This window comes from Varanus komodoensis, unplaced genomic scaffold (genome assembly GCF_004798865.1).
Source record: "Varanus komodoensis strain SLA01 unplaced genomic scaffold, ASM479886v1 scaffold1, whole genome shotgun sequence".
Lineage (NCBI taxonomy): Eukaryota > Metazoa > Chordata > Lepidosauria > Squamata > Varanidae > Varanus > Varanus komodoensis.
The window spans coordinates 120,704,520-120,728,856 of NW_025335268.1; the positions used below are offsets into that span (position 1 = coordinate 120,704,520).

Genomic DNA, 24,337 nt, shown 5'->3' on the forward strand with positions numbered 1-24,337 from the left:
TGCAAACCTGAAATTTGTGGCATACATACTAAATATCATTAGGATTGCACTTCGAACTTAACGCCCTGATAAAATTACGAAAGTAAGGGTCCCTGATTTCAAAAGACTCTCCTCCCCAGCAACCACAAAAATCTAACTTCATTCCCCCTCGCCGTATTTCTGCGCTCGCCAAAATGTAGCACGCAGCCACCTGCGAAGTTTTAACTTTGACGAAGTTTGACTCTAAAGAGCCACCGTTGCTCCAGCCCTGCTTATCACGTGAAAGGACAATCAGCTGACAAACACAGCCGGATGAGGAAGAGTGAGTGCTGCGCAGCAAGATGGAAGGGGCGTTGGAACATCACTTAGAGGATACGTAAGTGAAGGAGGACGGTAGTGTCGCTTTCTTACTCTCTCCCAGGAATGGGGACGTGTGTGGGGTGCCTCTCTTGTTTAGGAGGGTCGTAGGAGTAACGGGGGGAAGGCGGTTGGATTTTGTCGTTCTTTCCTGCCAGCGCAGCGGGAGTGACAGATCTTTGCCTTTTCCTTCTTTACTAGAATGAAGAATCCCTCTATAGCGGGAGTCCTGTGTACCGATTCCCAAGGGCTAAACTTGGGCTGTAAGTAACGTATAAAGTGCTTCCTCCGCACGCCTTCAAGGGTTCTACCTGGATTCAAATTACAAGGCGGTCCCTCCTCTACTTCTGCTTTTATTAGGCCCACCCCCTTGAAAAGTTCCTTTTCTCCTGTGTTCTGCCTATTCACCTCCATAGCCTCCCAAATATTTCCTTCTTCTCTGGTTTAAGTGCTAGCCTACATAACACAATTAAAAAGCAATAGTATAGCTTCTAAAAAGAAATCCATTTCTTAGTTACATCAGGGGTGCATAGCCTGTGAACTCCATATATCCAGTGCTGCTCTCTGTGTGGCCTGCCAGACCTGCAGGTATCCTATCCAGTTCTCTCATCTGCCCAGCTGATGTAATTGGGAAGCAGCAGTCCCAAGACAGAGTGTTGGAGAAAAGACTTTAGCCTCCTCCCTTGTCCAGTAACCATGAAGCTGCCTATCCACATAGTCTGTGTGTGTCTGTCTCCTCCCCAGCCCCCTCCCTGACACGGAATGTGACCTTCAGCACTGAATAGGCTGTAACCTTCAGAGTCCTGAACTCTATAATTGTATTGACAAGTAAGTGCAATTAAAATCTGGAGAATTTATTTCATTCCTAATCCAAAAAATCTCTCCTGACAAATTTGAAAGAGGTCAAGGAAGCAGGAAGACTAGGAGAGAAGGGAATAAAAGGGAGAATGTGATGGTCTGAGGATGGCTAAGAAGAGGAAAGGAGGCTTAGGAAAAGAATGATACTCAAAAGAAACTCTTGGAAGGCCTGCATCACAGCTTAATTTGAGTCTGGCTTTAGTTCTATTCTGACTTCTCTTCCAGCAGTAGCAGAGGGGCTAAGGAAGGCTCTTGGTATTTGCAAAGGAGGAGAGGTATTAAGTCTCCTCCCTCCCAGTTAATCATTCATGAAATGCATGAAAAGTACAATTATTTGTCAGTGATGGTGAAAGGAGACCGTCCCTGAAAACCATACAGGAGTGAGTGCTAGATTTGCTCTGAAAGATACTGCATTCTTGATAAAGATAGAACTGAGAGCATTTGTTTTTCCTCTTCAAACCGATTGTATATGTTAAGCTAGCCTTTTTTTTTAAATGGGCAGAGATAATCTTTGCCTTTCCCTGTGGACAGAGGGAATAGCTGGAGACTATCAGCACTTGCAAAGGAGAGACACATTGAAGTGGCAAAAAAGAGAAGGTTCTGGCCTGTCTACTACTGGCTCACAGCGCTCAGAAAAAAGTTATCCATGGATTTAGGGGAGGGGGAGGTTCACAATAATTTTGTTGCAGCCATGACCAAATTAGTAAGTAGCAGCCTTATTATATATTAGAATATTCCGTAAGAAGAGAACAGGTGATTTAAACCAGAGGGCCAGCTATTCCAGCATTTTGTTTCCAAGAGTAGCTGGATCCCTCTGAGGTTCCCTTGTGAGGCAAGGTACTGGCCTTCCATAGTTGTTTGTAACTGAAGATATACTGCCTCTGGACTTGAAAATGGGGAGAGGGGGAGAGTTGAATAGGTTTTGACAAATTTTAGTGTCTCATATTTCTTAAAAGGATTGATCAAATTTATCTAAACTAACTACTGTTGCATCATTATTCTAGTTGTGTGAAACAAGTCTTGTATTTGAGGGAGCTCCTTCTGCCAGTCAGCATTGCTTTTCATATATACCAGTTGCATATCTGAATAACGGGTTTGGGCCAGACTTGCTACTGTTCCCCCTTCTTTAAATCAATACTTTAAAAAAAATGGAACCAGCCCTAATGTCTGGGTTTTGTAAAATCCTTTGCATTCCTGGACTTACTGTACTTTCTTTACCAACCTTAAATTGTTTGATACATCATTTTACTTAACACCCTTGTAAACCTGCATTGGATGAAAGTACCTCAAAACCCTATTTTACCCACAAAGGCTTTGAAAATGCTGAAAGAACACATGAGGGAAAGGGGGAGATGGCTAATAGTAATGTTATGAGAACAGCTATTCCAGATTTTATCCATGATCATGGAGACCCATGGTAAGGGGCGAGGAGAACTCGATCCCCTTAGAATGAGGCCTCATCTTCAGATTATGAGCTTTATTTTTGTAAACCAAAAACAAGGTGTCCTGTCAAACCTGGGATATGAAGCAAAATGTGCAGCCACTTCTCTGCCTATTTATTTGTGAAAAAATTAACCTCTTCCACCTTTTAGTGCTTTTAGCCAATTAACAGTCAGGTTGGATATCAGAAATTACTTCCTGGTGGTTAGAACCCCTAGGATATGGAATGGGCTTCTGTGGGAGGTGATGGAGACCCCATCAGTGAGAGTGCTCAAGGAAAGATTGGTGAACCACATGTTGGGTATTATATGAGTGGAGCCTGCTGGAGCTGGGGGTCAGACTAGATGGCCTGGGAAGCACCTTCTGACTCTCTCTGTTTCTATGTCTTATAGGTCGTGGCACTCTCTCAGATGAACATGCAGGAGTGATATCTGTTCTAGCCCAGCAAGCAGCCAAACTAACAGCTGATCCAACAGATATTCCTGTAGTGTGCCTTGAGTCAGATACTGGGTAAGTATATTTATCCACATATGTTGATTTCCTATTTCTGTTGCATGGAATGGCTTCACAGACCCACTGTAAGTGCCATTCTGAACACTGCTGCTTATGTAAAACTCCCTTAAGACTTAGGAGGACAGGAAGAGAGAGCCTCAAATGGGAGGGGATTTGCTTTTAGTGTAACCAGGAAATACAGGTTTTATTTTTAATGGATTCACAGATAATTCTCTCCCCCTGCCCCTTCTCTTTTGATTTATGTTGTGGATGCATGTTGTTTGTAGAAGAAATTGCTAACAAAGTTTTAATGGATCTGATCACAATATCTAAAACAGCTGTCGGTCCTTCCAGGCTTTAAAGCACACCTAATTTCTCCAAGAGGAGATAAATAAAATCTGGGATATCCACAGGTACTTCAAACACTGAAGTCCTAAGTATTTATAGATGTATGAATGATGGTTCCTCTTAAGACAGGAAAAGCACATTTTTGAGAAATGAAAAGCAAAGCTATTTTGGTTATAGGATCCTAGTTAATAGCCTTAATTTACTTTTGAACTACTGTGAGGATAAATACTAGATTCAATAAGCTGAAGTGCCTTAAGAGATCATAAAGGCAACAATAATTTATCATCCAGTATGGTCTAGGTATGCAGTTGATTTTGGTTAACATTTGGGACTGGTTCTGTTATGTTAAATTGCTGTGTATAAAAATGAACCTTCTTTTTCTTTCAGTAACATCATGATCCAGAAGCATGATGACATCACGGTGGCAGTACACAAAATGGCATCCTAAGTTTGTGCATCCACACCATGGAACCCCTCCTCAGCTCATTGTTGTGGCACATTTTTTGCAGATGAATACAGACTGAATATCCCAGTTACTAGGCAGCAAGGAGTTGGACTGGACTGTAAGCATTCTCTAGGCCTAAACTGGCAGAGAATCTGGTTGCTCTGAACTTCAACCATTTCATACTACCAAGTTTGGAAAAAAAATTCTGTTGTGTAGCTGGAGAGACAGCACTTAGCAGGTGGCACTAGGAGAAATCAATAAACAGAACAAAATGCATGGCTCTTTCTCTGTAGTTACTCTAAATACTGTTCTATTTTGTATCTTTGTCTTCAGTTATGCCTTGGTGTTCAGTGCTTTTTGGAAAGGTTGTAGTCTTTCCTTGGTGTATATAGGAGCTTCCTTCATGCAGAAAATGAACAATCATATTTAAGAGACTTGGCAATAACAATGCTACCCCAATTGTTAGTAATCTGGGAAGTAACAACAAACAATATCTTGTATCTAGTTACTAGCCAATGACAATTTCTCATAGCATCAAAAGAGGCTCTGTCTCACTTATTCTTGAATTGTGTACTGACTGATCAAGCAATACAAACTGGGTTGGTATTAAACCTAGACTTAATTTCCAAGAGTTAAAATGGCAGTTAAAAGCAATCTAATTTAGAAGTTGGCTAAGCATCATTGCTCTAAGATTGTAATCTCCTGGCAGCTGCATATCAAGCAAATAAGACAGGACTGGGCAATACTCTGTTCTAGCTGAGTGTGAAGTAACATGAGAAGACAATGAGAACTGAGGCTTAGTCCCCAGCTGCTATGGAATTCACTGGGTGACTCTGACCAGTCACTGATTCTTAGTCTAACCTACTCCCAGACTACTTGTGAGGATAAAATGGAGAGGAGACTCATAAAGCCCCTTTGGCTTCCTTGCAAAAGGAAAATAATGCAGAATATAAATGATACAATACTGACACTGTTAGCTCTGCTAGTTCTAAAAACTTAAAGCTGGGAGGCAATTTACTTAGATGTAAGATGGCTCCAGGAAAAGTGGCAAAAGCTTGACAGCTTCCACAGACACATTCATTTTTTCTGAAGGAATCTATGCAGAGGGACCAGCCCTTGAGGCACTAGCCCAGTCCGCTTCTAGGGGCTGCACAAGTCTAGAGGGCCGATTTAGCTTTAGTCCATGGTAGCAAGCTTCCTACAGTTAGGGTAAGGACAAGCTTTCCTTGGGATTCAGATCTATCTTAATATGTGGTTCTTTTATGATTGTAGCAACAGTGTGATCATTGTAAAGATAAACCATTAAGATAAGGAAAGAGAGTCAATGTCTTGGCCCCGGATGCTCAGTTTGCAGTCTGAGCAACATGCAGCTGTAGCAAAATCACACCCTTATAGTTCAGCTTAATGCAAGCATGAGGAACCTCCTGCCTGCCAAGCCTCTACCTGACCTCATATACAGCCTTCCCTTTGTCAGTAGTGGGGTAGGGGAAAAGCTGCTCTCAGCAGTAGGTTGGAGTGCTTTAGGGGAAAGAAACAATCAACTCATACTCTGTGGTAATGAGGTTCTGCTGCACAATCACTTACAGACCCCACAGCAAGCTCACACGTGGGGGATCACTTTCATGTGGTAGACTGGATAAAAATGTTCATCCCTTCTCAGAAGCAATCATTTGTCTTCTAACAGACAAAACATGTTTCCTAGACATTGTTGGATACTGATTACCACCTCCTTTTGCAGGTGGTTTAATAAATAACAGTACAAAATGGGTTAAATTAGGGTTTTTTAAACATACACAGCTGAACCCTTTTTAGAAACACTGCTGACTGCATCAGCACATGCTCACAGAGAGCGAGTGCTAGAAAGGCAGCAATTAAGAGGCCCATCTTGGTCAGTAGGGCAAAAATACTTCTGAGTCTTAACCATTAACCATTTTTTTAAAGACACGGGACTTCACAGCTTATTTAACACAGTTATGCTTTAGTTTCATTGCTACTTGTGGCAAGCATGGCTATCTAGAATGAGAACCACTACCTTTTGCATGTAAGACGACTTTGATAATGCCAGCTGGAGCCCAAAATGTCTGCTGAAAACAAAGAAGATGGAAGAGTGGCTGATGATACAAGTAGAAACTTTGCTGATGGAGAAGTTCCAGATGGAGGGTGGGGCTGGATGATTGCGCTTAACTTTTTTTTGGTGAGTAAGGAATGGATCAAAGACACTGTCATGGCATGCTGTGTTTTAGCTTCATTGCTACTTGTCACAAGCAAGCTCTATTGATTTCACTGTTTGTAGGAAGACAAAAACACTGAAATAGAAAATTCTTGCTCCTGGGCAGGGATTCATGTCAGTGTTTCTTTATATACAGAGAGTTGATCTTGTTATAGTAAGAACTATTGCAGAGTTTCTGACCCCTATATGGAAAGTCAATTCATCCTACATGAGGCAGCCATAAGTCTAGGATCATGGAAGAGCGTGGGCTGTGTACTGCCCACTTCTGTTCCATAGTGAGCGTGAAAGTATGTTACAGGCAGAGAGAGACCTGTTTTTCCCTGATGGTGTTTTCTGCACTGTTGGCTGTATATTACAACTCTTGAGTCAGGAGCATGGGGAAATTCTTTAAATCTACCCTTATAACCACCTCAACATTACACCCTCTCATTGTGAAGTTGTAAGTGTATACTTAAAAATGTAAACTTGTGAGTGCAATAAATACCTATTTGCAACCACATACCATAGGGACATACTTGACTGAAAGCTGTGAGAGTATATGACAGCCTGTTGAGTGAAGGCTCAATAGACAAGCTGGGTTTGTCCTGCCTAAGTTAGGAAATTACTCTTCTATCTTTTATTTTAAAGTTTTAACTTGAAGTATAAATGTTTTGAAAGATAGAATAAACAAAGATACTCAAGAAATGCTACAGGATAAAGAACTAAAGTTGTAATACTAGCAACCCTGCTTCATTTAACAGACAAGTTCTAGAAAAGTAGGCGTTAGTCTCCTTCATTTCAATATATCAACTCTGTATATGACTAAGTCTGTATACAACCCAAGATTTGCCAAGTTTTAAAATCATGCAGTGGGAAACAACCTCAAAGGTCATCTTGTCCAAGTGTTTTTTGCACTGCAGGATGCAACTCATTAGGCCCCGACTGCTTGAATTCATGTAGATTCTAGGTGCATCTGTATTAATGGCACTTGGATTACGGGTGGCATAGAAGTGGAATTAAATAAATAAAATGCTTTACCTTCTTTTAACTGCAACTCCTCCCCTTCATCATATAATCTATTTTTTGCTAGCTTGAGCTGTCTCTTTTGCAGGAAGAAAGTAGCTTAGCAATTCCACTTTCTCGGACACCTGCTAACAATAATCTTTTGCTTCTAACAGACATACCACTTCCTTTGCTTGCTCTAAATAACTGTTTTTAACCCATTCAGAGTTTTAGCCCTTCTGACACTATCCCTAAAAGTTACATGTACTGCTTTATATTTATCCTGCAGTTTGACCTTCCTTCCATTTTCTCTAAGTGTTCCTTTTAAATCTGAGCTCATCAGGAAGCTCTTTATGCAGCCAATGGCTCCTTTAGATGCTTCCCATTTTATTTTGTTTACTGGAATAGTTTGGTGAATGTGCCTTTATCTCTCACTTTAGAAATTCCCACCCATCTTGAATTCCCCTTTCTTGAATATTTCTACCTGTGGGGGCCATATTCAGTTTTTCATTACACTTGTTGAAATCAGCTTTCCAAAATCCAAAGTGCAAGTCCCACTACACTCAACCTTCCCTTTCTTCAGAGTCATATATTCCAAGCTGAATTTCAAGTAGTCACTTCCACCTAAGGTCTCCATTGCTTTCAGCTAAGTAGTTGCTGGCTATCAGCTCTAAGATGGTGAAGCCACTTATTACTACTTTCATATTTTGGAGCATATATTCTGCAAGTTAGGATTTTATTTAACTTTTTGTTCTTTGTACAATTTGATTTGTAATGTGAAGGAATGTGGAGTCTCCCATTACTTGAAGGGTCTCCTCTTTAAGAAAGTAGTAATCTAATCTAGGAAGTTTTCACCTAAGTCTTTCTGTCTTGTAGGAGACTTCCCCACTTATATTGCTTCTTCCAAATTTTAATTTTCATCCCAATGTCCTCAAATCAACCTTCCATGTTCAGATTAATGGATTTCCTTGCATATGTATACATCCTTGACTGATGCTATTATTCCTCCTTTCCTCTTTGGTCTATTTACGTTATACTTTTTAGTCTCTCCATCCTAATCACGAGCATCATCCAATCTGGTTTCAAAAATTCCAGCTGAATGCCTACAAGAAATGCGGAATGCTGCATATCAATTAGGTGTGCTTGTTACTATGGGGAATCAATGCATTAGAACTGGCCTGCTCTAGCTTTTAAAAGAGAATACTAGCCTACAGGGGAAATATTAAGATGCTGGGGATGCATACCAAGGTAATTTCCTTCTTGGTGTTTTATGATGAGGTTTCAGGATGAAAATGGAACACTCTCCAACCCTTCAGAAACCTCCTTTCCTTCATCTGTACCAATAAAGTTCTCTCCCTGAGTCAGTGCAATCAAATAGTTCAGTGGTCAGTTAAGAAGTGAGAGACCCAGATTCAAACCGTCAATAAGCTAAGAGGCTAATTTATTATATTTATAACCCACCTTTTCCACTCAAGGAACTTGAACAGCTTCTGTAATCCTCTCCCTCTCAATCTTACCCTCACAACAAACCTGTGAGGATGGTGAGTCAATGATCAGCCCAAAGTCATCTAGTGAGCTTTGTGCCAAAGTGAGGACTAGAACCTGGATCTCCCAGATGCCAGTCCAACACTCTAACCACTACATTACATGGGCTTACAATGTAACTTTGGGCCAGTCACTGTCTTTCAGCCTAACCTAACCCACAGGGTTGTTGTGAGGATAAAACTGGCATAGAGGAATCGATAAATGCCAATGTGAGTTCTTTGAAGGGAAGATGATAGAAATGTACCAAATTTTAAATATCCACCATATTATAACATTTGCAGTACACAAGCATGAAAAACTCTCTGATTACATTACCTTCCAAACTTTTGTGGTTGAACTCAACAGCATACTACTATGTTGGTTCTTCTGGACCTCTCGGCGGCTTTCGATACCATCGACCATGGTATCCTTCTGGATAGGCTAGCGGGATTGGGGGTTGGAGGCACTGCTTTGCAGTGGTTCCGCTCCTATCTCAATGGTCGATTCCAGAAGGTAGTGCTGGGGGACTATGTCTCTGCGCCATGGCAGCTATGCCATGGAGTACCACAGGGCTCCATTCTATCCCCTCTGATATTTAACATCTATATGAAACTGCTGGGAGAGGTCATCAGGAGGTGTGGGCTGCGGAATCATCAATACGCTGATGATACCCAGCTCTACCTCTCGTTTTCCACTAATCCAGGTGAGGCAGTGGCTGTGCTGAACTGGTGCTTGGCCAAGGTAATGGAATGGATGAGGGCCAACAAACTGAAACTCAATCCAGACAAGACGGAGGTCCTGTTGGTTGGCGGATCGGGCTTCGGAGAGGGTGGATTTGACCTGGTCCTGAATGGTGCAACACTCCCTCTTAGGGACAAGGTCCGCAGCTTGGGAGTACTCCTCAACCCAGAGCTTTCTTTGGAAGCTCAGGTGACAGCGGTAGTGAGAAGCGCCTTCCTTCAGCTTCGGCTGATTAATCAGCTGCGCCCCTACCTGGAGTACAACTGCCTGGCGAGGGTGACACACGCGCTGGTGACTTCCCGCCTAGACTTCTGTAACGCGCTTTACGTAGGGCTTCCCCTGAAGACGGTCTGAACACTTCAATTGGTGCAAAATAGAGCTGCCAGGTTGCTGACGGGGACGGGGCGTTATGCTCACATGACTCCAGTCCTCTGTCAGCTTCACTGGCTTCCCATTGAAGCCCGGGCCCAATTCAAGGTGTCGGTTATGACCTATAAAGCCCTAAACGGCTTGGGTCCTGGCTACCTGAACGAGCGCTTACGTCCGTATATGCCCGACCGCCCCTTGAGATCTGCGGGAGAGTCCCTTCTCCGGGAACCCTCCATGAAAGAAATTAGGAGAGTAAGTACCCGGAGGAGGGCTTTCTCTGCAGTGCCACCCAACCTATGGAATTCACTCCCCAAAGAGGTCCGCTTGGCACTGTCGTTACTGGTTTTTCGGCGCCAGGTAAAGACCTTTTTATTTAAACATCATTTTAATTGTTAAAATATATGATCTGGCCAGGGCAACTTCTTCTTCCTTCTCTTTCCTCCTCCTATATTCTTTATTTGCTTATTTTGTACTGTTAATTTTAATTTTATATTATTGTATCTCAGTGTATTTTTTGTATTTTTGTATTTATTGGTAATTTATTATGTTCTATTGTATTTCAATGTATCTTATTGTAAGCCGCCCCGAGGCTTCGGCAAGGGGCGGCATAGAAATGTTATAATAATAATAATAATAATAATAATAATAATAATAATAATAATATCTTTCAACATAAGCTGTTCCTTTCTCTTCTATCATTCTCCCTTTCTGCCCCAGCTAAATTAGCTGGCATCATTTCTGGAACTGTGATGGTAGCCCAGTAGTCTCTCCCAGTGGTGTTTCAAAAATCTATCAATGTATGTTTGCAACTAGAAAATGCACTGTTCTGAAGACAGGAACAAGTGGCAAACAGCAGCTGCTTCTCATATTGTAATTACTATTTCATTAATACATCGGTATTGATCTTGTTTAAGGTAAATGTGTCTGTAATGGGAACCCTGAAAAACTTCGCAATTTTCTTTGTGGTCTTTCAAGAAAACGTTGGCGGCTCTTCTGAACATGTCAGCTGGATTGGCTCTATTATGTCCTCTCTTCGATTCCTGGCAGGTTAGCAAACACAAACTCAAACAGCATCTTGTAGAGACAGCATGGCTCAGCTAGGAAGTCTTTTTACTTTATGAATTGTATTGAAGTACTGGTTCTGAAATAATTCTAGTAGGCCTAAGGAACTTAGGTAATGATATGAGCTCACCTGTGCAGCAATCCTAAATTCACCTGGAAACCTATATGGGAAGCATCCAAGAGCAGGCTAAGGGCAGATGATGCAGGACTCTCTCTCTTGCCCTCACACACACGTACACTCATACTGTAGTGCTACCAGCATCTACACTGCAACATTTCCTGATTTTCTTGAGAGCCAGTGTGATGTCATGGATAGCATTGGATCTGAACTTAGCAAGAGCTGAATGGAAGTACTGGCTCAACCAATAGGCTTACTAGGTTACCTTTAGCCAATCTCTCACCTGAATCTCCCTCATGGGATGGTTATAAGAAAAGAGGGAAATACTGTGTGTAAAACCCTGTGTTCCTTGGAAGGAATAACAGGATACAAATGTGATAAGTAAGATCGCTACAGCTAAAGACTGTCTTTTCTTGTATCCTCAGACATTTTATTTTCCCACTTGTTTACATAGCATAATACATTCTCTTTATCACCCTAGTTTTTAATTCCCATAAATGAAGCTCTATACTAAGCTCAATATCCCCTAACACTGTCACCAATATGTATATTCCATTCAACACTTTCTGTTCCAGCCCCACTGGTAACCGCAGTATGTGAAATGCTGGGTGAAAGGAAGACTTCCCTGATGGGCGCTTGCCTAGTTGGTGCAGGGTGCCTTGTCAGCACTCTGGCCACAAGCATTTCTTTCCTGTGCGTGTCCATGGGATTTCTTGCAGGTGAGTGTACAGTTAACATGTCTAACAAGTCAGTCATAGACTTTTAACTCATCATGGACACATATTTAGGGATCATTTGCAAACAGCTGTAACTAGCTGGGCTTTCACATTTTTCAAAGCTGTTTCCCACCAAAGAGAGGCTAGTCTGCTTGTAAGAGAGCTGCTAAAACCTAGGACACAGTTCTGAGGAAGTAAAGCATGCCCATGTTCTGCTGTCTTCCAAAGTTGGACTGCAGAAGACACCAGCAGGCAATGGTGCCTCGTTTCCTTGGCACTGGTTCGATCCCCCAAGGATTAGTTATCCCAAGCAATCTGAGGATGAGTTGTTCTTAAACCTGTTAAGAATCCTTCTCAAATGAAGCACATGTCCTAGAGGTAAACACAAGGGAAAAATGCAGAAATGAGTTTCTTATATAGCCATTTACGAGGTGGGGGGGACCTTTTTAAACTGGAAAATTTCCTTATATCAGGTCAGACAATTGGTCCACTAAGTCTGATATCATTTATTTCACTCTGATTGATGTTAGCTCTTCGGAAATCCAAGCAAAGATCCTACTTATTATCTCCCCATCATCCTTTTAACTGGAACTACCAGGAATTAAGTCAGAGTACCAAAATAAGTTTATCACTGAGCTATGGTCCCTAAATGTCTCTTACTTCAATGTTTGATTTGCACTTTGACTATGTGGTCAGAGTCAGAGGTTAAAGCAAGCTGATGTTACCTCTAAGATCACCAAACCATCCTATTGCTACCTCCAGGGAATCCTATAATGCAGTACTGCTAGCCAACAATCCAATTATTTGCTTCCACATTTGGGTCCTTTCACTGGGCATTTTATTCCCACCGCAGTGTGATAAATCTGTAAATTGCTTTTAAACCACATAAGATGGTTTCAACTAAACCAAGCAAAAAAAATAGCACTCACACATGAGGTTCAGCTCTTGGTCATTATGCTTCTCTTCTTCATTTTAGGACTGGGTTTCGCTTGCTTGTATCAGGTAGCAGCTGTGATGACAGTTAAGTACTTCAAGAAACGGCTGGCTCTAGCCAACGCAATAGGACGTTCAGGAATGGGACTGAGTGTTGCGCTAGCGCCGTTAGTTCAATTCCTGATAGAAGTGTATAGCTGGAAAGGTTAGTAAGCTTCACTTTCCACCACTTACTTTAAATGTCAGCTAAGGCACGGCTATGGCAAAATCACTACTTGACTTTTTTGTTGCTGATATTTTATTTTTCTGTGTTTGCCCTGAAATATCAGAACAGGAAATGTAAATGATTAAATCAAGCCTTTCTTTGAACTGTTAATCAGTAATTGGAATTACACTGATGTTAAATCTGACACAAATGTTTTAGAGTCAAATTGTAACTAAACTGCCTTCCCTTTCAACTTTCCCCCCTTTGCTATGAGCAAAATCCAAAAATCTGCAACATTGTAAAAGAATTTGCCTTTTCTTTAAAATGTATAGATCCTTCTGGTGCAGTAGATCTTAGGATTGGTTAAACTCTGCTTCAATTGTTCTACTTAATTCTGAGATAGGCAAATTATGAGGAATTCTACCATAGTAGTAAAATTGTCCTCTACTTTGTTACATTGTAGGACATCAATGGGAAATAAATATCCTGAGAGAGAAAGACCATTTCAGGGGAAAGAAATCAAACAGGTTCTTTTTCTAAAAGCCTTTTTTTTTTGCACATGCTCTCTTTATAAATATAAAATTAGCACTGGACCAAGAGAGTTTAAATCTCTTTCAGGCAAATGGAAGGCTCCTGAAGACTGGAATAATCTCCAGGGGTTGTTTCAAATCTGTGGAATATAAATGTAGGGAGGTGCTTACCATTAGGCTGCAGAAGGTTTTCTATTATTTTCTTTTAAAAGGAACAGGAATATTGCTACCACTTCAATCATCAGCACTACTGCATTCACTGCAGTCCAGACAGATGCCAGCCCAAAGTTGCCCAAATGCCCATCTTCTCAGATGAATAGCCCCATTCTAGTAAAAAAATGTTTATCAGTTCCTTTTCTATCATGATGGGAGAAAAAAAATCACACCTTAATCTCTGTCCTTTTTCTTAGGTGCCCTATTGCTATATAGCGGCATGATGTTAAACCTTGTACCTTCTAGCATGCTACTACGGCCAGTTAATGTGAAGAAAAGAAAAGATGTGAGTACTAGGAAGCAAGGCAACCAAGTGTCTGTGCACTGTAAGTTTCCAGAAGCTTTTAAAGTCAGCCTGCATGAAACCCACACCACAGAATCAGACAGCCTGGCTCCTCCCAGCCAAGAATGCACCAAGACAGACAAGCTGCAGGAGGTTGGAAACGTACAATTAATCTCAGAAACTTACACGTATTTTGAAACACCAAAGCAAGACAGCCTCCTGGACATTCAGCCAGACAGTACTCGTAACAAAGCTAGTAGTCTAAACTACCTCAACCAAAAGGAAATAAAATCGAAGCTGAAGTCTTTTCCTTATAAGCACTGTCATCTTGATTTTTCCCAGCTGAAAAATCCCTTCTTCTACATTTTCACGTGGTCTTTTCTCTTCAGCCAGTTAGCCTACTTTATTCCTACCTTCCACCTTGCGGCCAGAGCCAAAACATTGGGCATAGATGCCATGGACACAGCTCACATCATTGCAGTGGCTGGTAAGAAAAGTTCTTGATATAGTCTTCTTAAATTCTCAGTATTAACACAGCAGCTCAGTGCATGGTTTGGAGTAGAAGAGACTAATTGTAATTCCTATAGATGATTATTAGCATTACATATGACACTTGTACTGCAAGTCTCTAACAGTCTATGGCTCAAGATGCAACATTTTAAAAAAGAAATCCAGGAACTTCTTCATTTCAATTCTGAAATGAAATCATTTGTTAAAAAAAAGTACCTCAGAACTGTGTAAGACTTGGCAAAAAATGGCAAAGCAATAGACACTGGAAGAAAACTAAATCGGACACTGGAGTATTAGACAAGGCCCTGGGGACATCAGATCTGGTGTGCTGCAGTCATCAAAATCACGAATAGTTGGATGATGCTGCTGCTGCCCCATTTTTCCTTAGTGCATGTTTAATATGTTAACTGGTACGTTATTTATTTCTTAAATAGGATACTCATCTTTAAGAATGTGGATATAGAACCCAAAAAGTGTTCTTATATTTACATTAAGGTTAAGTAACATTGTTATTTTTTTAAAAAAAATCTACCCCCCTTCTCAGTGGTTATTTTATTACAAAATAAGAAACAAGCTTCAATAATTAAAAATAGCTTTATTCAACAAAACTATGTACTCCTAATCATAGTAACTCTTCGAATGTTCTCTTAATGAGGGAAAAACATTGATACAGAACATGGATCAGCAAATGGAGGGTCTACATTCAAATCCTGTTCCCCACCTGTTCTCCCTCCCTCTGCAATTGGCAACCTAAAGACAACATTGTTGTGCAGCCTCAACTGTAGCAAGAGGAGTTACCCATAGATAACTTTGTGAGGAAAGAGTCAGGGCCTTGGTCTTAAATTCCAATTATATTTAACAAAGTAACTTTTTAAGAACTCTCGTCACAGGACAGAGATACAGAACAAGGAATTAGGTTAGAAATGAAAGAATGGAAAAAGGCCACAATCCTCAATAGTGCATATTCCAGATATCTATATGTAGCAGAGGGCTCTCCCCTTAATTTGCTCCATGAATTAATATTTAACATACAAATAAATCAAATGCTGAACTGCAGTCAACCCACTTTATTGCTCAAAGGAAGAAAAACGGGCAGTCAGGTCTTTGGTAGTCTTCCAATATTGGTGTGTGATGGAATTTCTGAGACCCTTATGGGGAGATCACCAGACTATTATTATTTGTTACTGGCAGTGCCAAAACACAAAGTGCTAATGGATAGGTGACTTGCCAATTTAATGAGAAGATCAACAAATGCATCTTAAACAAAAACAAGGGGTTGTGAGTCATATATTTAATCATAATTTAACAGGTAAGCAATTTCCTGAAGCAGCATTGCAAGGAAATTTGAAAATTACATCAGATAGTTCATTTTATTTTATTTTGGGAGATCAGCTTAGCTTCATATAAAACAAAACATTCTAGTTATATTCAAGTTATTGACACTAAGAGGATTCTTCTAGGATTTTAATATTGGGATAGGCAACTGATGACTCCCTGGGATTTTAGCCTACATTTTCCATGAACAGATACCATTTGCTGTCCTAGTTAAGGCTGATGGGAGTTGTAGGCTAACATATTTAGAGAACCATGAGTTGCCTATCACTGTGTAATAAGAACAATAAACCTGCATTTTCAAAATATTAGTTCTCAACAAGGAAATAGTAAAACATTAAAAGAAATCAAGTTTTTATAATCACATTTCCTTTCTTGTGCATTGTTATCAAACTATGGAAATGTAATTTTGAATATTCACATCTATTTTACAGATTTTTTTATATATCCTTTAAAATGTAAATAAGTATAAACAATTTTCTGATGTTTTATTTGTTTTTTTAAGTTGAAAGAAATTTTGTTTAAGCATTGTTTTCTGGCACTCCTTAGGAATAACAGAGACAGCCAGCCTACTGTTCTCTGGTTGGATTGCAGATCAGAACTGGATCAAGAAATATCATTACCATAAGGCATACCTCATTCTTTGTGGTGTCACCAACCTGCTGTGTCCTCTGGCCACAACCTTTCCTTTACTTATGATCTATTCTGTAACATTTGCCATTTTCAGTGGTGGATACCTGGCACTGTTGCTTCCTGTCCTGGTAAGTGGGAGAAAGAAATTCATGCCATCAAAAGGTTAACAATGAAGCATATTTTACACCCCCAATGGATGAACTCCAAAATACACAGTCCATTTGTCTGCCCTGAAGAAGTAGAGCACATCCAAAATTTGAATTTGCTTTTGCACACAAATATTAAACAATTGGAGGATTAAAATACATAGGAACATGAGACGAAGTTCCCAACAGTTGCACTGAAGATGCAATTTATAATTTGAAATAACTTATTTGAAGTCTATGATCTGACTTAAACAAGTCTTGGGTGCCAAAAAGGATGTGACTTTTTTCACATCTTCAAAACAGTGTACTTAACCTGGGTGCTTTGATTTTAAAGAAAAAGCAGCTAGACTATCCATTCTGGATCAGTACCCTGCATAGCTGCTGCTTTCCCCTGCAAAAAACCAAAACATTTATATGTGATCTCATCAAAAGAGGTCTCCAGGCAGTGTGCAACGTATTATTTAAAAACACCACTTGAAAAACAAATTAGAAACACAAATTTGCGGCATAAACCAAAGAAAAGACAACTAATGAGAATCAAAAAATGTAATAATAATAATAATTAATATGTCCAGACTTTCAGTAATTACAAGTCTCTCAAATAAACATCTTAGAACTTTTCAGAACTCTCTAAACCCAGGAAGAATAAGATGGTCTTCACCTTGTACCAAAGAGTAAGTGCCAAGTGAGCCTCACTGAGCAGTGCATTCCACAAATGAGGAGCTCCTGCCGACAAGGCCCTTTCCTGAGTGGCTGCTTGCTGCTGCAAATGGTGTGTCAACTGAAAAGGGGCTTCAAACATGCCTCACAGACACACCCACCCACCCACCCAGAATTTCTTCTGGGAAGTGGAGAACACACTGCACAACAATTAGCATTTCTGCAGGGAAGCAAGATGTGTGAGAATGATTCCTCTCACATGCCCTCTCCTTCTTCATGTGCCCGGTCTCTTTGCTTAATGAGGCTCCTAGCAGCCTGCCGAACAGTTGTTTGGTGAGCTAGTGGAAGCCCCTTTCTGCTGCCAAGCCAAGTGTGGGCTCCCCATCTCCCATCACATCATTTCCCACTGATTTCAGCAGTGTAGCCAATACCAGTGGTGATGGGGACCCCCAGAGGATTCTAGGGGTAATAATATGCACCCCACTCCCTCACCTAGCAGAAGTTTTAAAGCCAGCACCCAGGAAACAAATTGGATCCTGTGCAGATAACACAGGATTCAATAGGACTGAATTTACTAGAGTCAATTAAGTCCCTTGCTATCCTATTCAGGATTAACTAAAGTTTTTGGATCATTCTCTCACATACAATGCATTTCAGTAATTAAAGGGAAGATTACCAGCCCATCAATAAATTTAAATAAATTAAAAAAGACTATCTCCATCAAGATTGGTTGCAAATGCCATGTCAACCAAGGCTGAAGAAAAGCATTCCAAACTATATAGGCCACTTGTATCCCCAATGATACTGCTGGATCTGCACTCACCAACTGGCCTGAATCACCATCCACAAACTTGTAATATGATCCTTTAGAGGAATGACTCCTCCTCCAGTACAGGCCCACTCCCTTGGGTATAGAAAACACCTTCTACTTGTATCTTATATAGATTACACTATTATTATCCAGTCTGTTACTATGCTCAGTCAATGATTTCTATCATCCAGTCCTCCCCTGAATGTAAGAAAAAGAAAGAAAGCTCTGTGTAATGTGCACATTCACTAGAGTCTAAATCTCCAGGCACAGGTTTAGGGCTTTGTTTTAAAAGCAAGTAATGCTGCATGTAGTTTGGCCCTCAGAGTACATAGTTGAATCTCTCTCCTCACCACCCTGCTTCCCTGCTCTGCACTGGTATAACCCTTGTAAAGCCTTTAGAGGGCTGAGAGCTCTATGCCTCTTTCTGCACACAGAAACCCAGAACTAATTCCTGAGTTACTGGAGTTGAACATCTCCTTCCCCTTCCTCCTGGGACTCAGCCAGTACTTGTCTCATGGATTAGCCAGCCATGGTGTAATTGTCAGGGACAGAATCCATCCTAATGACAGTTTAAATAAAACTTGTTTCAATAATATCCAAGCACTAAAATTGCAAATAAATGCAACATTCAGAATAGTTTTGAAATGGTTGACAATATATGGCCATTTTAAACTGTTGTAATGTACACAGCACACAATACAATAAATACTGGTTCCTTTTTCAGGTAGATCTTGTAGGGGCTCCCAGATTCCACAGTGCACTGGGACTTGCCTCATTCCTTGCTGGGCTTGGAGTCATCACCGGACCTCCTATTGCAGGTAACAAGTCACTTCCTTCACTTGAAAGAGTAATTCCACTCTGTCAGAAGAAAGCTTGAGAGAAAAATGAAAAGGCACCTTCAATTGTTTTGTTTTTCCCCCCAACGTGCAACCAACTGTGATATCATATCCTATTTAAGAATTGTGTCATTATAGCAAAATGCACCACAAAAGAGATGTGATGCTGGACAAAGAAACGATGGCAAACATCTAAGTTCTCAAATGTCTGTATCACAAGCTTTTTTGAAGCAAAGAACTAGGAAGGCACAAAACTGCAGCCCAGTCAGTAGAAGCAAAACAGTAGCATCTCTGCAGTACCATCTGCTTAACATTTAAATTAGCACATATTCTCCCTTGTATCTATTTCTACACAGAGAAGGGACCTGTCCTCCCCTTCTTGGTAAAACACCAGATACATGGGCAATGCTATAAAAATAATTAGAAAAATTCTACTGCCAGATTGCTACAGATTGAAGATTTGCCTCCTATCTTATCTTTTTACTTATTTCTCTTATTTCACTTCTCTGTTTACTTTCCTTACATTGCCCTATTCTCTTCTCTATTCTGCTCTTCCCTTTTCCTTGGAGGTCCACTAGAACAGAAATAATAACCATATTAGGGCCTTATTCCTTCATAACACTACAGTGAACATAAGGTACTTCTCACAGTTCCATATGATGAGTTTATTCCCCCAGAGAAGATATCAATAGCATGTAACCTGCACACCAGCAGAAATAGCAGAACTACCAGCTGGCCAAACAAGTTACATCAGCAGAGGAGTAAGGTGAAAAAGAAATGAAAGATAATCCAGGAAGGCTATGAAAAGAAAACAAGTTGAACTTCCATTTGTACACATTATAATATGTTGATGGCATTCCATGGGAAGTATCTAACAACCCCATTCTGCTTCAGCTGGTTCTGCTGCACTTGTGGGAGTGACAACTTGCACAATTGGAGCTAAGAATAACCCTGGAAATGAGAGGAAACACTTGGTTCCGGATGGAGATGGATCAGCAGAACTACTTTCTCTGAAAGTAGAAATGACTGTTTCCACTTATCACTGGCTAGTTTTAGAAGCACAAAGGCAGAAGTACACTGAACTCAACTTCATTTTTTCCATAACCAAAAGGTTACGAAACGCCATGAATTCTACATCAGGTTGTAAGAACATAAGATATCTGCCATTTTTATATAAGAAAGAAACCGTGTCTGTGGCTGCATGCAATGAAATATTTTTAAAATATTAGAATGGGCTTAGAAAATTATGATCAGAAATCCTTATGAGCTTGGGGACCTGCTGAACAGTGTGACAGAAATCTAATAAATGAATAAATAGTGGGCATAATAGGATATCATGGTGATGCATCTCAAGGGAGATTTTGTTGCTGTAAGAGTGAGGGCAAACCAAGCCCTTTATCCTCAACCTGAAGGGTGTGCGTGCATGTGTGTAATAGGGATTGAATCCCAATGGCCAAGGCGATTAGCCAATGCTCTGCCTTATAATGCTGTGCTGGCAGTTTCATTGCCCAGTAGCCCTGCATAGCAAGCTTTTCATCATAATCTAGCTGTAGTTATGAGTAACTATTTGTGACTATTTTGGTCAGGAATGTGGGTGGGGATGGACATCTATATCCCCATTAACATCCTGCAACTGGATGTAGGCATCACCTTTAATTGCAGAAGACAGAATTTTTAAAAAGGACATTAATTAAATGGAAGTCAAAAGAAAAGTTCCAGTTACTTCATGGAATTTGCAGATTATTCACAGCCATTATAACAGAGGCTCAAAGCATACAAAAGGGGAATATTTAAGCCCTGGAGCTTAATTAAAATAATTGCAACAGACAGGTGAACAAAATGTACACAAAGGGTATGAAGAAGAGGTGACCACCATAATTGAATAGGAGTGGGAAGAAATCCATCAAGCTTATATAAAATATTTTCCCAATGAGAAAACTAAAGAAAGGATAGACACTCAGACAAAACAATGTCAGGTTATGAAAAGGCAAGCAAACAGGAATTGCTAAGGCAGAAGAGTGATGACATTAACATAAGCACATCAGAAACCAGAAATCAACCTGGGTGACATAATTCCTTTGCAAAAGAAATATGGAAAGAAAATAGGGAGATGCTACAATACATGGACTCTTTGTATCAGTCTTCACTGTGGAAGAAGTTGGAGAGAGACCATAACTGAATCACCGGGAGGGCATCTGAAATAGAAACAATAAAAGGATGAAGTTTAAAGCTAATTGGCAAATTTCAATGTAACGAGTTGCTGTGGTCTGATGATAATAGCAGCAAGTTCTTAAAGTACCAATTCAAATTGCAATAAAGTTTCTGAGCAGTGAAAGCAAAAACTGAGCAATAAATCAGCAGTAAAATAAAAAGAAAAAATAGTAAGCAATTATGGAGCATTGAAACATCATTAAAACTGAAGAGCAGCAAATTGCAATGCAGATGTTCCCACTTTTAATATCAGATTATCAAGCTTTCTTGATCTGTTATTTAAAACTTAGCAAAACAGTCACCATACAAGTGTTGCTCATTGGCAAAATTCCACAAATGACATGCTGTCACAGGGAATAAAGAAAGTGCTCTGCTTACCACTTGTCTAAAATTCTGAAGGTTAGAACACCTTGAATAGAGCTTCTGATGATGATCTCTTGGAATGAGCAGGCTCGTATGGGAACAGCTGTATTACCAAAGGGACTGGGCAACACAATTCTGAAAGCGTGATACAGAGAAGCTTGGAAATTATAAATTACAGCTGTTACTTAGCATGAGATAAGGAGGTGACCTTAACTGGTAACATGTTAAAGAACAGGCAGTAAAGAATGGAAAACAATTCTCACAACTGAGGAAGCATGCAGTCTGGATCCTCCAAGGATCTTTGTTAGGACCAATAACTTTTGACAATTAGCTTTTCACAAAAGATCCAGAATCAAGCAGGGACAATCAGCTTTCCTGACATCCCTCATTATTCAATAAGGTATAGCCTAAAGCAGCCTAAATGAGATTGTATAAATGTAAGAGCTAAATGATACAGAGGCAAAAAGCCACTCCCTCCCCTCTCTCATATGTGTAGAGATAAAGATTTAGTGCCCTAGTTGATTGGGAGTACTATTTGGTCATAGTAAACATTTCATTGAAAAGGCAGCAAAGTATGTAGTAATGGTTATACAGACAAAATGTTAGAGATTAGGAAAAGGACGGGAAAGGCCAGCCTTGAACTTAGAAGAGCTGAGCAGGGCTGTTGAGTACATTTTGGAGGGCTTTCATTCTTGGGGTTGCCATAAGTCTGAGATGACTTGATGGCACATAACAACAATCTCATTTTACACAGCAGCTACATTTGAAATAGTGTAATATATCACAAAGGACCCACAGTGCTAGAGATAATACAGAAATGAAGTAAAGTGATGAGGGTTGAATCATCTACCACATGTTTTAAGGTATTTGAGACATTTTCAGTTTAGAAAAATAGGGAACTATGATGTAAGGTAACAGCTGATTATAAATGTATGCAACGTAGAGGGAAAATGGAGAGCAAAAAGTATTTCTTAGATAATGTTTGGGGTCAGTAAACAAATTGGTTAGTGGTAGAATCGGATTGGACAAGTTGAATGCTAATTTTATATTCTGTAGTTAACCGATAGAATTCACTGCCACAATATGTGGTGATGGCCCATAGTTTAGAAGCCTTAAAAATAAGAAAGGCTGCAACTGTATACATACTTACTCAGGGGTATTCCTCACTAAACACAGTGGGCCTTATTTTCAAACAAACAAGCACAAAATTCCAGTCTGACAAAGTCATTAAGTTTAAGCAGCTATTAACCATGTTAAGTAAATGGAACCTCCAAGTTTAGAGGCAGTACACTTTTTAAAATTCAATACTGATAACATAACAGTGGGAGAGAAATGTTGCCTGCAACTAGAAGAAACTGCATCCTGGTGGTATTTTTTCTCACCACTGTTGTAAACAGTACATTGTACAAGATGGACCTTTGGCCTGACTTAGCAAGACTCTTATGTTCTCTTTTGTTATGGTTTGCTTCGAGTGAGTGACACATGGAAGCATCCCATAAACATAAACAGAAGCAGGTTATCAGCCATAAGCCCTTTTCAGAATACTTTGAAACACAAATCTAATATTCTAGTGCTGTGAAAATAGCGCTAAGCCCTCTGGTGGTACATTTTAAAATAGCTGCCCAGAGCATGAAAATGTCAGGAAACAGGCCCATGGGGATTTATTCTCATAGACTTTTTGTATACCAATCTGATTCCACACAGTAAGACCACATTTCCTGTCACTGCAGTGTGATCAGATTGGCATAAGTGTATTGCTGATGCTTGGGCCGGGATAATATAATCATATGGAGCTATGCAGCCTCGTGGAAAAAAAGCAGGGAAAATATTGCTTTCATTTTTTTGCCTCCCTGTTTCACGATACTGTTAATAGTTAATGTCTATGAAGCATTATTGTATCTCTCCCTACCTCATACAAGGTCTATGATCATCCCACTCTCCAATATTTATATACCTCCTTTTATCCTGTGCAGGATTTCAAGACAGTAAATAATTGTCTCACGTCACAAATACAATTATAAAATAATAAATGATGCCTATAAAAGTTAACACAACAGATTAATGTCTGGGTAAAATTCATTTTTGCTTGGCACCAAAAATACTGTTAACATTCCCAACAAGCAGATCTTCTTAGGGAGCAGACTCCAAGGCTTGGGGTGCCACTGCAGAAAAAGCCCTCTCACTGTTGAATCATATGCTTGCAGTAAAGGATGTATCTGGAGAGCTTCAGCAAAAGATCCTGAAGTACAGGCAGACAGGACACTAGAATAATTAGTAAACATTTATAAAACAGAACAGTAACATGGTTTAATTAACAAGGCATGAGGAAGTATCGAAGGAACCTGGTATTTATGCGTGGAGGAAAATACAGGTCTATGTAAATCTAAATGGTAGATTTTAAAACAATATATCCATACTGCTATAGACAATGGGGTAGGAAGGCAAGATGATGAAACTACAATAATCAATAGTTTTCCATCTGTACATGCTCGGCTGTACAGTGACAAAAGAGTGACAAAACAAATGATCTCTAGTGGGAATATCTTCAAAGATTGCAGCTTGATTAAAATCCAAATTAATAAATGAAGCCTGGTATTTCTCCTACAGGTTGGTTATATGATTACACTCAGACGTATGCCTGCTCCTTCATTTTTGCTGGCATCTGTTTCCTTGTTTCTCCCATTTCACTATTCCTTGAGCCTTTAGCTCAAAAATGGAGACGGAAGAAAGAACCTGACATGATAATGTAAGAAAACAAAATTCTACAAGAAGAAGAAGTGGTGGATCTTGTAGCATTTCTAAAAAAAATCTAATCACTTGTTCACTATATAAAAAAAGAAATAAAGGACTTTCAAACAAAGCAACATTTTGAAATGGCTGGGTCTCCCTGTTAAGATAAATGAACTGCTTCTGTCACAATTTAGCTCTTCTCTGTTGTTAGATGCAAACAAATCACACAGTAAAACATGTCTGTTATATGTCTAGCCATGGGTCGAACAAGCCCTACACAC

At 39.9% G+C, this 24,337-nt stretch overlaps 2 protein-coding genes and 2 long non-coding RNA genes across 5 annotated transcripts; 2 read left to right on the forward strand and 2 right to left on the reverse strand.

Annotated features, from left to right (window-relative positions):
- Window positions 1–294: 294 nt before the first annotated feature.
- LAMTOR5 (late endosomal/lysosomal adaptor, MAPK and MTOR activator 5) lies at window positions 295–4,195 on the forward strand. Its single transcript, XM_044443198.1, has 4 exons — window positions 295–355; window positions 538–599; window positions 3,027–3,144; window positions 3,862–4,195. Exons 1-4 carry the CDS (start codon window positions 321–323, stop codon window positions 3,920–3,922), a joined length of 276 nt encoding a protein of 91 aa, XP_044299133.1. The 5' UTR covers window positions 295–320; the 3' UTR covers window positions 3,923–4,195.
- A 6,347-nt stretch (window positions 4,196–10,542) lies between these two features.
- SLC16A4 (solute carrier family 16 member 4) lies at window positions 10,543–24,110 on the forward strand. Its single transcript, XM_044443212.1, has 7 exons — window positions 10,543–10,811; window positions 11,520–11,663; window positions 12,637–12,798; window positions 13,739–14,311; window positions 16,216–16,427; window positions 18,641–18,734; window positions 23,934–24,110. The coding sequence occupies exons 1-7, from the start codon at window positions 10,694–10,696 to the stop codon at window positions 24,074–24,076; spliced, it is 1,446 nt and encodes a 481-aa protein (XP_044299147.1). The 5' UTR covers window positions 10,543–10,693; the 3' UTR covers window positions 24,077–24,110.
- LOC123029854 lies at window positions 11,346–16,424 on the reverse strand. 2 transcript variants are annotated; one of them, XR_006415988.1, is made up of 3 exons: window positions 16,302–16,424; window positions 12,590–13,655; window positions 11,346–12,032 (listed from the first exon to the last, which is right to left on the reverse strand). It is a non-coding gene; the product is annotated as an uncharacterized LOC123029854 (long non-coding RNA). The 2 variants fall into 2 exon arrangements; XR_006415987.1 differs by having other exon boundaries at window positions 11,346–13,655.
- On the reverse strand, window positions 18,155–22,015 carry LOC123029860. The gene is made up of 2 exons (XR_006415989.1): window positions 21,342–22,015; window positions 18,155–20,947 (listed from the first exon to the last, which is right to left on the reverse strand). It is a non-coding gene; the product is annotated as an uncharacterized LOC123029860 (long non-coding RNA).
- Window positions 24,111–24,337: the final 227 nt, after the last annotated feature.

Bases quoted from the DNA above. Each gene is read 5' to 3' on its own strand.
- LAMTOR5 (XM_044443198.1), top strand. From the start codon at position 321: ATGGAAGGGGCGTTGGAACATCACTTAGAGGATAC. The intron at 356-537 runs GTAAGTGAAGGA...CTTCTTTACTAG, and splicing joins GAACATCACTTAGAGGATAC to AATGAAGAATCCCTCTATAG. The intron at 3,145-3,861 runs GTAAGTATATTT...TTTTTCTTTCAG, and splicing joins TGCCTTGAGTCAGATACTGG to TAACATCATGATCCAGAAGC.
- SLC16A4 (XM_044443212.1), top strand. From the start codon at position 10,694: ATGGGAACCCTGAAAAACTTCGCAATTTTCTTTGTGGTCTTTCAAGAA. The intron at 10,812-11,519 runs GTTAGCAAACAC...TTTCTGTTCCAG, and splicing joins CTCTCTTCGATTCCTGGCAG to CCCCACTGGTAACCGCAGTA. The intron at 16,428-18,640 runs GTAAGTGGGAGA...TTCCTTTTTCAG, and splicing joins CACTGTTGCTTCCTGTCCTG to GTAGATCTTGTAGGGGCTCC.